Genomic DNA, 14415 nt, shown 5'->3' on the forward strand with positions numbered 1-14415 from the left:
AAAAAGGCAAACAGTATGATCAAAATCCTACTATGTCTCAATTTCTATAAAATCCTGACAGTGTCTGTTAAGAGCCTTACTGGCTAGAAAATGTCAGTGACTAATTTAACTAAGAGTTAATCTATTTAATTAAAAAGACAAACAAAACCACTCAGTAGATTAAAAAGAACAGTATATATGTATCAGAATAAAACAGTTTCTACTCTCTGGCAATTCTATAATGAAGAGAATAAAAATTTCTTAACGTTTTTAGATGTAAACTTTACTGCTAATGCTAAATATAGACTGTCCTATAAAAAACACCATTTGAAATATTTAAGATTTATAGCTATAGGGCATTAAATCCCCATTCACATTTATAATGACCAATAACTCTGAAAAGCAAATGCAAATAAGTGTTTACTTCTCCAGGGAGGTCATAAAGTGTGCTGGCATAATGTGTGGTGAATAACTGGTCTTGGCTTAGCAAACTAAGACATACAGATTATCTGTCACCTGCTCACACAGGAGCAAAACAAGGATGGATGGTATGGTAAAGAATGTGAGTCTCAGAAGACTAGCCTATTTTTATGGTGACTTTTATAGAAATTTTTTAAAGGCACGCTTTCTAAGGTGATTACAGGCCCACATATACCTAGCTTGGAAAACAGACAGTTCCACTGTACACAAAGAAAAGGGTGTCTCTCTACCTGGCATCATTATACAGTTTACATCTTACACAATTATACACAATGGCACCGAACTTACCTTTGGGTGGTCCATCTGCAGTAGCTGACAGGAACTTCCTTGTCTTCTAGGAATGGAGGAAAGTAAGTCTCATTCTTTCCTTAACAGACTCAACTACCAAAGCCCTCCCTCATTCTTAAAAAATTGGAGGCTGCTGAAGTTCCATTAAATTGGGTCCCATTCTCACTAAACAGAGAAAGGGGGAAAAAATTCCCCAGAGAGACCAAACAAGTGAGATTTTTATAGATTTATTTTTCAGATGTAAAGTATCATATTTTCACTTTCTAAGCATAGTATCTCAAAGTACAGACCTCAACTTTATTGAAAGTATCAACATATCAGAATGCATGATTTCTCTCTATATGAATATTTACTTTAGATGCTTTGAACTTTTCAAGGGAGGGCCTATAACTATAAAAGAAAGCTATAAGGGGACTACAGAGCCACTCTTATCTTTATCTTTATCTTCCTTTGTTTACTTAAACTTTGCCTTTGAAGATTTATATTAAAAACAGATTATATCTATCACAAAGACTCAGCTTGAAATAAGGCCAACTAAGAGAACAAAGTTTTAGGGAGCCTTCTGGGATGGAAACGTAAGACTTAGCACCTACTCAAACTAAACATACCAACTCAGTATTAAAAACAAATTAAAAAATGCTACCTTGCTCTTTAAAATTAACAATCATTTACATATTAGGAAGTTATTGGTCCTCCAAAAAAAAAAACTGTGCTTCAGTATAAAAGAGTATAAAAGAGAAATTATGCAAATATATACACACACATAAACCTATATACTTATTCTAAATTCAAACCTTTGGTACTTTAGAATAAAATAAAATATAAATCATTGTTGTTTGTTGAGAATGCTTACAGAAGCCTTTCATGAGCTAAGAGGCAAAAATGTTAGGGATTCTCTGTAGTGGGACAGAGATTCTGCCAGCAAAGAAGGGGAATAGCTGAGAAAGACTAACGTGAGTCACCACCTGCTCTGACTTCTGACCCCTAATTTCTTTAACTTCAGGACTTTCCCAGGTAATTATAAAATCTACCTACCAAGGTACCAGCATAGAGTTTTCAAAAGCAACATGTCACAGGACACAGGGACACAATCTTCAAATAAACTCCATCTCTTACCAACATGAGAAAACCAGGCAGTGTCCCCCTAACAATGCTATCTGAACTTTATCGCCCAAATTTGAGATGTTTAGAGCTTCAACTGGAAACTGACAGCACAGGCTTTGGAGGTAAAAGCTCTAAGTTTGAATTCCAGTTTCAAATCCTAGTTTCACCACTTAGGAGCTGTGGACAGTCCTTGGGCAAATTACTTAACCTCTCAGAGCCTTAATTTCTACTTATGTACGTAGATAACACAGTACCTACCTCAAAAAAGTGTCATGATCATTAAAACTTGATAATATATATAAAGTACTTAGGCTTCCCTAGTGACTCAGATGGTAAAGAATCTGCCTGCAATGCAGGAGACTGGGGTTCAATCCCTGTGTCAGGAAGATCCCCTGGAGAAAGGAATAGCTACCCACTCCAGTATTCTTGCCTCGAAAATCCCACAGACAGAGGAACCTGGAGGACTACAGGAGGACTCAGGTTGCAGAGAGTCAGACAGGACTGAGCAACTAACACTGTCACTTTCATAAAGTACTTTAAATACTCCCTGGAATATTATATACATTCAATAACTGTCAACCATTATTATTATTATTATTATTATTACCATGAATACTGGTTTCTTCACTTCTTCTCTGATCCAGAAATCCCACTTCTAGAAATCCACCCTGGAGAAATAACCCAAACTACAGTAAAAGCACAACAATACTTATTACAACCATATTTACTGTTTATAATGGTGAAAAGTCAGAGGAATCTAAATGTATACCAATAAGGAAGCAATTAAGTAATTCATCAAATATCCAGTAAAATATTACTCTATCACTAAAAACTACATTAGAAATATAACAAAGAATTGTGGAGCAAAATAACTGAGTCTATACAAAGTGGGAAAAAAGCCAAGATTTAAAACTATATGTATATCATTATAACAATGTAAAATAATATTTTAAAAACATATAAAAAAAGATGAGCAAGTAATACACCAAAATCATAATAGTGAATGTGACAGAATAATGAAATTTGGAGTGATTTTTTTTTTCTATACAATCATGTAGTCATACTACTTTTATAATTTTAAAATTATTTTAAAATACGTTTAATTTGCTGATTTACTTTAATATTTATTAAATAGAACTATTAAAATGGTAATAAAAATTAAACCACAAAAATATATTACTGAAGTAGTTCAAAATCAAAATAGAAATTAAGACTAAAACAAATGCTTCAAATATTAACATCCAAATTAAAATATTACTTTTTAAAAATCTGAGTCCCTATTGAATTATGTGCTTACATTTAAACTGGATAGAGCCTGGGAAACATTTTCATCTGAGACTGGATGATATACATATTTTTAAATTTAAAATAAGTGTCAGTGAAATGAAATCATTTATGATATATAAAGATATCCTGTTGTTTTTTAGTCTTAGAAAAGCTATACCTCATAATAAAACCTAAATTATTCCTAGTAACAAAAGTAAAACAGTAATAAGTGCTTTTCTACTTGAATAAATCTGATATTATATATAATGCCTATTTTCACTGTTTTAAAATGTGTCCGTTTAGATAAGGTATGACAGAAATAACGTTTTACAAATTGGGGTGCTAAACAGTCAACAAACATTTTATGAATCTCAAAAAATGTCTAAAGATAACCAAAAAAAATTTATAGGCAAACTCACACTATTCTCACTATTGCCCAAATTTTCTCTTCTATCAGCTGCCATCTCTCATGTCAATGGTGCCACACTGGGTACGCTGGCAGCAGCCTCGCTACTTCAGAGGGTCTCCAGTTCATCTTTCCCCCTCTTTAGCAATGACCCACACCCCAGGGTTTCCTCTTCTCTGCTCTGGCCCAGTCTTCCTCAACTGACACCACCCGCGACACACACACACCCTTTCCATCTTATTTCTTCATTGTGGTTTAGTTGCTAAGTCATGTCTGACTCTTTGCAATCCCATGTACTATAACCCGCCAGGCTTCTCTGTCCATGGGGATGCTCCAGGCAAGAATACTGTAGTGGGTTGCCATTTCCTTCTCCAGTCAATCCTCTATATATAGATTAGAGGGATTAGGAAACCACGGATTTAAAAGCCATTCCTTTGCTCAAAAATATCTACGGTTCTCCATTATCCACAGCACATGACCCAGGCTGCTCAGTGTGACTTTCAGTGTCAGGGCTGACAGCAGCTCCAGCAGCATCTCCAGCTCCTCACCTGTTTAAACCACCGAGTCCAGGCGAAGACTCCTCAACCGCGAGCCCCAGCACAGCTGTCATTGTGTATCTTGTCATTGTAAGTAATCACAATTTGTGACCAATAATGGCTCAAGCACCAAAACTGATTAACTACTTACTTTTTAAACTAAGCTAGAAAGGATTCAGGCTTATTCCTATAATATCTGCTCACTTAACTGCGATAGAAACAGGGATGGAATTTCCGCTAGAACGCTGTAAACTGCCTATAATTCTGGGTTCCCCATGGAGGTATGTTACACATGAAATCTTATCTGTCGCATGAGTCAGAAAGCTGTTCCAAATCAAGGCTCCTCACAGAGTGGCCTCACCAGAGGCACCTTCCACCTGAAAAGGGAACAAGCAGCCTGCCTCACTTCAAATTGTGGCCAACAACTAAACTTTAAAAGCCACCTTTCTGCTCATAAAAAGCAAGGGGAGGGGGACAGAAGGACTCCAGAGGTAACCAGAGACTAAGAAAAGAGTTTGTTTCAGAATCACTCTACTCCATCAAGATGGAGACAGCTTATGAGCAGGTTGGAGGCCAAGAATTTCATTTTCTGGGTTTTCCACTCACAGCGCTGATATGAAGTTTCTTTTTTAAACAAATATACTTAACTTTAAAAAACAGATGATCTAAAAAGCAATATAAAGTATATCATAAAATAGAAGGTATTTAAATAAAGAAGAAAATGTGTGGGCTTCTAGATCGCAGCAGATGGGGAAAGCCAGCTCTAAACAAATAGAGCCACCTGCCTTTCTTCTACTGTGCCTGCATTTTATGTCTATACCACTTTCACACTTTTTTCTTTCACCTGTAATGTTATCTTTTCATTCTCCCTCCACCCAGTCTCTGTGCACTAAAATGGGAAGATACAGTCAAATGTCAGTTCCTTTACAAAATTTTCCAGGACTCCCCAAGCTCCCTTAGTCAGGCCAGCACTCTTGCAGGTGGTCCAACTGCATCTTGTAGTTCTGCTAGTTCTTTAAAAAAACATCTCTCTTCAAGTAGATGGAATGCTCCCTGAGGGCAGAGAATGCACTGACTATAGAATCACAGAGAACAGAACTCTTGTTTGCCACAAGCCACAGACTACAGAAAATGCATGTTTAATTAAACTGAATTTCTAAACAATCTGTTCAGAAGATGCAACAAAGTCAGCAGTCAGGATCTTACATTCACCTACAAACAGCCACTGAGCACAGGACAGGGGTGGATTATTAAAGGGAAAGTGCCTCCCTCTTTGGGGGCGGAAAGGTTAATGTGTCATTTAAAGCCAAAACAATCTGAATTTTCTCTTAAACCATAAGTCATTTGCCCACACTAAATCTACAGGCTTCCAGCATGTCAATAATGTGGGAGTCCAACATTTACTAACAGCAGCAGTAATGTCTGAAAAGCAGATCATTCATTGTGCCACTTATAATTTATTTATTTGGAACTACTATGTCTTATTTCAGAAATATCTAATGAAACACATAAATACATATACCACAAGATAAACTGGCATATCTAAAAGGAGAAAGAGAAAAATGGGACAAAAGAAAAGTAAACATAGGAAATATAAAGTTTCCTAGGAGTAAGCCTCAGCTTATTAATAAAATTAATAAAACTCTCCACTCTTGCTAGAGGTAGATCAGGGGTTTGGCTCTAACACTTCTGCCAGCCAACAAACACAAGATAACCCAATCATGATTCAGCATCCTTATGATAAAAACAAAAGGCTCTCAGTGAACTCTCCCTCCCTTGGTCCTTATCAAGAGAAAACCATCTAATGTAACAAAGTCCTCAATGACATCCTGCAGTTGATCTGTCAAAGCATTTTGGAAGACCATCCTTCATACTAATCCTCACAGGCAAATGCCAGCACACGCATCAGTAAATACAAAATGACAGAGAAGAAGGTGATCAGGGCACCCGAGGTACACTGCTCCCTGCAGGTCTAGATCTATCAGAAACAGATTTTATTCTATCTAGACTAAACCTAAAATCCAGAGGTTTCAGGCATCCAATTCTCTTTGAAATTATAAACAAAACTTGATGCTCATGTACATTTTTCTGGGGGATATGTCTATAGTTTCATAACATGTTCAAAGAGAAGCATGACTTAAGAAAAGTTAAGAACCACTGATCTAAAGAACCAGACTGTATATATTCTTCAGGAAACCCTTCATAAGCAGTTTTTCTTCTGAGCTTCTAAGAAGCGCTAAGCCCCAAGACCATAGCTTCTGACAAGCATCTGAAGTATAGCTTCTCTCTGAAGTCACGTGTGGAACTCTAAGCTTAAACCACTGGCCAAATTGTGTGTTAATTGTATGATACAATGATACATGACTTTGAATACACTAATGCCCATAAGCATACAGAGTACATAACAATTATTTTTCTACATAGTTTCAGCCATGAACATTGAAAAAAGTGCCTCAAAGGATCAGTGGTATTTCTTCTAGTTAATATAAAAAGTTTAAAAACAAAAAACACCTTTTGCCTGTGAATAAAAATTACAGATAAGTGCCAAAAACAATTTTCCTACATAAACAGTATTTTATAATCTTAAAATAACCTTTCCACATTAGTTGATACAATCTACACATTTTTTCCTTTTTGTTGCTTTAATTTGCATTATACAGCAAAACACTCATTGCCTTGACTTTAGACACACACACATAGAGTCAACCATCTACCCATAGTATGGTGGTCAGAATGTCTCAAGGGCCCAAGGGCATCAAGTGAGGAAGCCGACCCATAGAAACCCTTAGAAAAAAAAACATGGCTCATTAAGATAGCATCCATCTAGGAGCCACAGCCATTCTGGGTCTGGTCCTCAGCATAACAAGTCCAGAGACATAGCTTTGTCAAAAATTAATAGTGAATAGACTCAAGAGAACTAACTCATGTTAACTTAACTCATAAGAGGCTAAAGTACAAATCAGAATACCAATTTACCAATTAATCATAAAGAATATTCCTTTTTACTCATCAGAAAATTTTCACCTGAAGTCAGGATGCTACTTCCCCAATGCTAGGATACCTGAAATTCTAAATAAATAATTGGTTCACCAAAAGTTAGAACAAGCAGTGCTAGAGAGTTTGGTACATACCTAATCTATATCCAATATACAACTTTCTAGTGATCAAAGTTGTGGCTTTCATGGGTAGAGTCTCTTTTCTTCTGTTGAATACTGTGGCCCCAATACTGTGGACTTCTTTGTCTCTAAACTTTCTTCTTCCACATCCTTCTAGCCATCAAGTATTTTTCTAGATAGGCTTTTAAACAACTGATGAAGGTGAACCTCACATGCATTATTATCCTTATTTTTCAGACTAAAACTTCCCAAATAAAGTTGCTTAAGCAAACTTGCCCGAGGTCGCAGACAGTTTAAAGCAAAGCGCAGACTGAAAACCTATACATTTAACCTTGCAGTAAAAGAAGCTTCAAGGTGTCTTTCCCAGGGCCTCTGACCTCCCAATTTGACTAAAATGACAATGTTCCGATAAGACCCTAACTATAACCTCAAGCACACCATAACTATAATACCTGGTATACAGGTCTCTCTCTCACCAAATTGAAACTCTTTGAGGAAAGGAATTGTATCTCATTCATCAGTGTATCCCTAATGTGATATCTATTTACCTAGGTAAATATGCAAATAAATTTATTCACTGGTTTAATATAAAGATTATCAAACTAAAGGCCTTGAATAAGCCACGCAGTCTTAGGAAAGTCACAGCTTCTCCTGCCATCAGTAAACATACCATCTAAAAAACAGAATGAAATAGATATACAAGGTGGCTGAGGTTCTTTCTATATCTAAAAGCACTACCATTGAAGATGGGTCCTGATTTTTAGTAGCCTATTTTATTAGTCTGAATTATTATAAATAAATTCCTCATTTATCTTCCATACTACACTACAGACAACACATAGTTATATACACAGAGTTCAGAAAAAGCTTCCTCTTTTCTGAAAGGTGATAACTATCAACCATACCAAAATCAAACAGTGGCACCCTCCTCTGGTGAATATTAAAGGCATTAAACCATACAAAAGATAAGATTTAGATGGTGGGATTTTCTTTGAATGAAAGAAGCAAGAGAGAAGCTACCTAATATTATTCGCCATCACATTCCCAATAGCAATTAAATAGCTCCTTTTTATAAATTTATTTTGTCCTAAAACAAAGCCAAAATGAATGAACTGGCTACAGTCTATACAATGTCATACAGAGAACAATTATTCTATTTTTCAGTGTACTGATAATACTTATTATTTTGCAAACAGCAAACTTTTTAATGGAAGGCACAATGAAATTCATTTCATAGTCTGGCTAACGATGATCTCCTTTATTATTTAAAAATTTAATGAAAAGCCTTATACAGGTAAAATACTTCCAATTAAATAGAAGCATTTATTATGGCCCTTTTCTGACTGATACATCTACCAGAAGATAATACTGAATTTTTCAGCCTGAAATCTGTTGGAGTCTTCAACATTTAAGTTTTAGAATATCAACTTGGAAGAAAAGTTTTAAACACCCCATTCACTTACATGTTCAAAACATAACAATCCAGCACACCCAGACAAGCACTGCCAAGAGTTTCACAACATTAATACTACATCTAGACCTTTAAATTAATAAAACTGTACTTTCTAAGACAAGAATCAGACCTGCCAACAATTTTAATGTAAAAGTATGTAATAAACATAATCTTTATTAAATGATTTATAAGAATCGAGGCACAGTGGAAACCTACATTACCATATGTAAAATAGATAGCCAACGGGAATTTGCTGTATGACTCAGGGAACTCCAACCAGGGCTCTGTAACTACCTAGAGGGGTGGGATGGGAAGGTAGGTGGGAGGGAGGCTCAGGAAGGAGGGGACATATGTATACCTATGGCTGATTCATGTTGATGTTTGGCAGAAACCAACAAAATTCTGTAAAGCAATTATCCTTCAATTAAAACAAATAAATGTAAAATATTTTTTTTAAGACATAAAATGAAAATATAGACATTCTGACTCAAACCAGGAAACATATCAGTCATTATATTGGCAACCTCCTTCAGATATGTTTTTACCCAAGTAAAAACAGTGGCCCTTCCCTCAATTAACTTCACATCTTGGCCCTTCCCTCAGTTAACTTCACACCTTTCACCCACTCAAAGGAAAAGAACCCCAAACTAAATAAGAGGCTACAAAATTACAATCCGTGAGAAAACTTCATTTTGAAACACAGAACACAGAAAGGGCTGCTGCTGCTGCTGCTAAGTCCCTTCAGTCGTGTGGGACTCTGTGCGACCCCACAGACGGCAGCCCACCAGGCTCCCCCGTCCCTGGGATTTTCCAGGCAAGGACACTGGAGTGGGTTGCCATTTCCTTCTCCAATGCATGAAAGTGAAAAGTGAAAGTGAAGTCACTCAGTCGTGTCTGACTCTTTTCAACCCCATGGACTGCAGTCCACCAGGCTCCTCCGTCCATGGGATTTTCCAGGCAAGAGTACTGCAGTGGGGTGCCATTGCCTTCTCCGACAGAAAGGGCTAGGGTGGATGAAAAATCGCAAAAATTTATTTCAGCTCTACCAAATAAACTTTCCAACTATTAGTAAGTTGTCATTCCTGGCAAAGTTGGTTCTACCAGGCAGGTAGATGCAATATGTTGTAAAGATCAGCAGAGTGTTGGCTGAAGTGACTTGGTACCAAAAGAGACAACCAATTGAGAGCTCTCTCAGTGTTCACCAAAAACAAGGTGAGATGAAGTCGCTCAGTCGTGTCCGACTCTTTGCGACCCAATGGACAGTAGCCTGCACCAGGCTCCTCCATCCATGGGATTTTCTAGGCAAGAATACTGGAGTGGGTTGCCATTTCCTTCTCCAGGGAATCTTCCCGACCCAGGGATTGAACCCAGGTCTCCTGCATTGTAGACAGAAGCTTTACCATCTAAGCCACCAGGAAGAACAAGCTTAAAAGAGAATTCCCGCTACAGCCCACCCAGAGACCATAAGCTCCAAGAGGAGAATGAGGGGAGGGTTGGATGGGAGTATGGGGTGGAAGGGAGTGATGAAGGAGTAGCAAAGGTGGCGGGGAGGGGCGGGGATATGAGTAAGAAAGTACGCTTTAAAAAAAAAGTGTGCAGCAATGAAACTCCATTCCAAACTGCCAGATTTAGAGATGGGGTGGCTGAACGACGTTTACCACTCACTTCGCCTGGGCCGCTGCCCAAGGAACAATGCCAATTCTCGCTCCGACCTCCAGGAAATCTGAGCCCGGGCAAGCAATCAGGATGCCGCAGAAATTCTGGAGAGGGACCTGAACCTCTAACGTCATCTCTTGCTCCCGCATGAACCCCCGAATAAAAGAATTTAGAAGCAGAGAGACGTCTCCGTCCCACGCCGGCTAGGGGAATTTCGCAGTGGTGAAATCTGGGCATCGCTACCTCTGCGGGCTTTGCCACCTCTTCTAAGGCCAGAGGGACCTAGGTCCAGCGCCTCGATCCAGCTAAAAGCGGCCGGCAAGCTAAGCGCTGCTGTCAAGTGGCCGGACTGCACATGCAAAGTTAATGGAATTGGGAAGGAGCCCAGCGCTGCCCCCTCGGGTTTCTCCTCTGGAAGGAGATGGAAAGGAATCACAGTTTCCTCCGTCCTCACTAAGCACTCACTGACTCGTATCTGCAGATGTTATCTTTTTCCTAACGAAAATCAAAGATACTTTATTCCTTCTTTGTGCCTACTTCGGGTTCCAACCCAACATAACAGGGGCGCTGAGGCCCTGGACCAAAGTTGACAGTAGAAACCATTAACCCTCCCAGAAAAACTAGCACAGTCATTTGCTGCGTTCTGGCCTTGAAAAACTTCATAAATTATGAGGCACGAAATAGGTTATAGATGACCCTCCCTCCCCCGCATAGGACCCTCTGTACAAAAGGTCTGGATCTGGAAGTGTTTTTGACAACTTGGTCACATTTGGAACTAGTGGCTCTGTCCAACCCACGACCAGGTAGGTCATCACCACGCCCCTCGCACCCAGTCCTACCGGCTGGGCACACAACGTCCTGTAGTTCACATACATACACACACACACACACACACACACACACACACACACACACTCACTCACTCACTCAAACAAAGTGTCAGAGAATTCCTACCTCGCCCCCGTGGCCGTCGAAGATCCCGAAGATAGAGGGGTGCGTCTTGTTGGCTAGGTCCGTAAGAACTTCGAAACGGTCCTCCATGTGGTCTCTCCGACCCTGGATGGAATACACCGCCACATTGTGGCTCTTGAACTCCCAGGTCTTGGAGAACTCAGCCTCCAGCACGTCGAGCCCCCCTAGCCGATCGTTCTGCATGATCTCGGCCACCTTGCCCTTCACCATCTTCACGGCGTCCCGGCTGGATTTGACGATGGTCTTCACCTCGTCCGTGTGGAAGAAGTAACTCCACAGCGCCAGGCTGATGCACAGCAGGAAGAGCGTCTCGGGTCTCAGCAAGAAGTAGCGCATGATGCGACCCAGGAGAGATAGCAAAGTCATTGTATCCTCTATCATTTATTATCGCTAGAGCCCCAACCACCAGCAGCGACGCGCGCCCCGAAGGCTGGCTGGGTCCCGGAGCACTGCGGGGACAGCCCGCGGGGAGGGAGACGGAGCAGCAGCCGAGGGTAGGCGGGGGGGGAAGAGGCTCACGGAGCCGGGCGGGAGGCGAACGATCGGGCAGCTCCGAGCCGGTCCGGCGAACAGAGGCAGTTTCCCTTTTGTCTCCCGGCCTCGGCGGCCCGGAGGCTAGCGCCTTGCGTACCGGCGCCGGTGCCCGCCGCCTGCTACCCCTCCCTACTCCCCTTTGTGAGGCGGCGGCTGCGGCGGCCGAGACGCCAGCGGTGGCAGAGCAGTCGCGGGTGCCGGGGCTGGACGAGAGAAATCAAGTTTAAGTTGAACCGGGCGGGTCTGCGGCGGTGGGCTGGAGAGTTTCTGGGCGCCCCGCGCGGTCCCTCAGCTGGGGCCCCTCGCCGCTCCGGGGAGCGATCTGCAGGTGAGGAAGCGCGAGGCACCAGAGCCCCGCGGGCGAGGGATGCACGTCCCCTTGGTCACCGCCGCAGGGGAGCGCACAGCGGGCCAATCGCTCCGAGTCCTTCAGACACGCCAGGGGGGGGGGCCTCAGAGAATAAAACTTTTGCTGGAGCCTGGGCAGAGGCGAGGGTACCTGGAGCCGGGGACGCAGCAAGAACGGCGCGGAGCCGCAGGCGGCCGGCCGGGCTCTGCCTGCCTTTCCCCAGCACCTCCCAGCTCCGATCGGCACTGCTCGCGCGCTCCCTCCTCTCTCCGCCGCTCGCGCTCGCCCCGCCCCGCGCGCGCTCGCCCCGCCCCGCCTCGCTCCTCCCCCTGAGCCGGGACTAGAGGCCTGGAGGTGCTCGCGCCGAGCTGTCAAAGGCCGAGGCCGTTCAGCCGCGGCTGGCGCGCTTGCAGCTGCCGGAGGCCCGGACGAACCGAAGGGGAGGGAAGGGGTGCGTCTGCAGCGGAGCTCGAGTGGATGGTCTTGTGTGCCTCCTGTGCGAGCTCTCAGGACAACATAAAACTGACCGTGGTGGTCTGATCGGTGGTTTTCTGGGAGCCACGGCTACCGGCTGGAAAGCAAAGGGTCGCACTTGAGCGTCCCCCCCTCCGGCTGGAGGCATGGTAGTGCGGTCCCCGCCTTGTCAGGCATAAGGCAAGCGAGAAGGGACGCACTTCTTGCTCGCAAAGCAAGGCAGAGCGTCTCGGACCCTTGGTTTTTTGTGACAGAGGCCTACCAGGATCTCCCGAGAGTCTGAGAGAGATCGTCGGACCTAAAAGGCTTCTCTCGACGAGAAAAGATAGAAAACAGCAAGATATGAGGACTCAGAGCCACGTGGGAGTGCGTTCTGATAATAACCTGGAGAGAGTTGAGGATGGGCTGGCCCCTCTGCGAGCCGCAGCCCCTGAAGTGGGGACTTAGCCATGAAGGCCTTTCCGGGGTCGCAACCCTTCCACAAAGAGACACAGAGTCAGCTAGAATACGGAAAGAAGGAAGCCTTAAAAGAAAATATTGTGTTGCTACCCCTGTCCAGGAAGACGAGTGCTGATCTGCAGCTTCCAGTCCGCTCGAGAATAGAAGCTGTCTGATTCCCAACCCAGCCAGAGGCTGTCTCCGCAAGCACTCCTGACTTACAGTGATCCCGACTACGTTTTAAAAAAATAAAAGGAGGAAAATACAACAAAATGTTAACGATGATTAACTACAGTAGTAAATTGTATGTGGTTTTCTTTTTCTGATTTGAACTTGTGTCTGCTTTCTACAACTTTTCCAACGATTTTACAAATGGCATAGATTGCCATCTTAACCAGAAAAAAAAGGAAACTTTGACATTTCAATGATATATACAACATGATCTCAATTATATACATATGCATAGAAAAGGAAGGAAATGAGAAGAATTGTTACCATTGTTCTATTTTTGACAGCTCAGATTTGGTCTTCTGTTCTAATTTGCACTTTATGGTATTTTCCACGTGATAAATAGAGAAAATAAGTAGAAATGAATGAGATCATTGTATTCGAAAGTCATAAATCATAAAATTCGAAAATGAGGTAATGAATTCAAAAGCCTTCAGGAACTATAAGGCAAAGGTAATACATTAGTGTTATAATGAAGATAAGTTTATAATATTTCTTGCTGTAAATTAGCAAATGGATTTAGGGTGCATTATCAGTCTCTCTGTACATGAATCTATTTCTCTGTGGCAAAGGCAACTTGCAGGTAAGTTTATCAAGACTTCAAAACTACAAGTCAAAACAGGTACCAGGGAAAAACATTCCAAACCTAGGGGTGCATCCAACCTGTCCATAACATTACTGCATTAATGACAGCAGCAGACATTCATGAGAGGCATACCTAAACAAAGAACAGAAAGGACTGTACTGGTCTCTCTGGAGGTTAGATAACAAAAGGCGGATTTGACTTGATTACAAATGTAGATATCCTGCAGGTTCTGTGGAGGTTTTCTATGACATTTACATCTCCATAGTTCATGTATGCGTTCATTTGTGTGTAAATCAGTAAAAGGATTTTTCAAGTGGACCCTAAGGGCACTTTCTTATTTCTATTAAGAAATTAATCTAGTTTACAGAGTGATTTTTTAAATGCCCTAAGTAAGCGTTTTGTTAATTTCCTGTGAATTTTTTTAATCTTTATAAAGCCATTGTTTATTGTATGACAGATCTGAGAAACTTTAGAAAATTATTATTTGAAATTTATGTCTTTAAAATTTTTATTGGTATATAGCTGATAAGTTGTGTTAGTTTCAGGTGTA

At 41.5% G+C, this 14415-nt stretch overlaps 1 protein-coding gene across 1 annotated transcript in view; it reads right to left on the reverse strand.

Annotated features, from left to right (window-relative positions):
- Positions 1-12398, reverse strand: part of PPM1L (protein phosphatase, Mg2+/Mn2+ dependent 1L) — a 327274-nt gene extending 314876 nt beyond the window's left edge. The window contains exon 1 of the mRNA XM_052639182.1: positions 11239-12398. Coding sequence (XP_052495142.1) covers positions 11239-11637 — 399 coding nt within the window. The 5' untranslated portion in view covers positions 11638-12398. The remainder of the gene's footprint in view (positions 1-11238) is intronic.
- Between the last annotated feature and the right edge of the window lie 2017 nt (positions 12399-14415).

The sequence above is a fragment of the Budorcas taxicolor genome, chromosome 1, assembly GCF_023091745.1.
Source record: "Budorcas taxicolor isolate Tak-1 chromosome 1, Takin1.1, whole genome shotgun sequence".
NCBI classification, from domain to species: Eukaryota; Metazoa; Chordata; class Mammalia; order Artiodactyla; family Bovidae; genus Budorcas; species Budorcas taxicolor.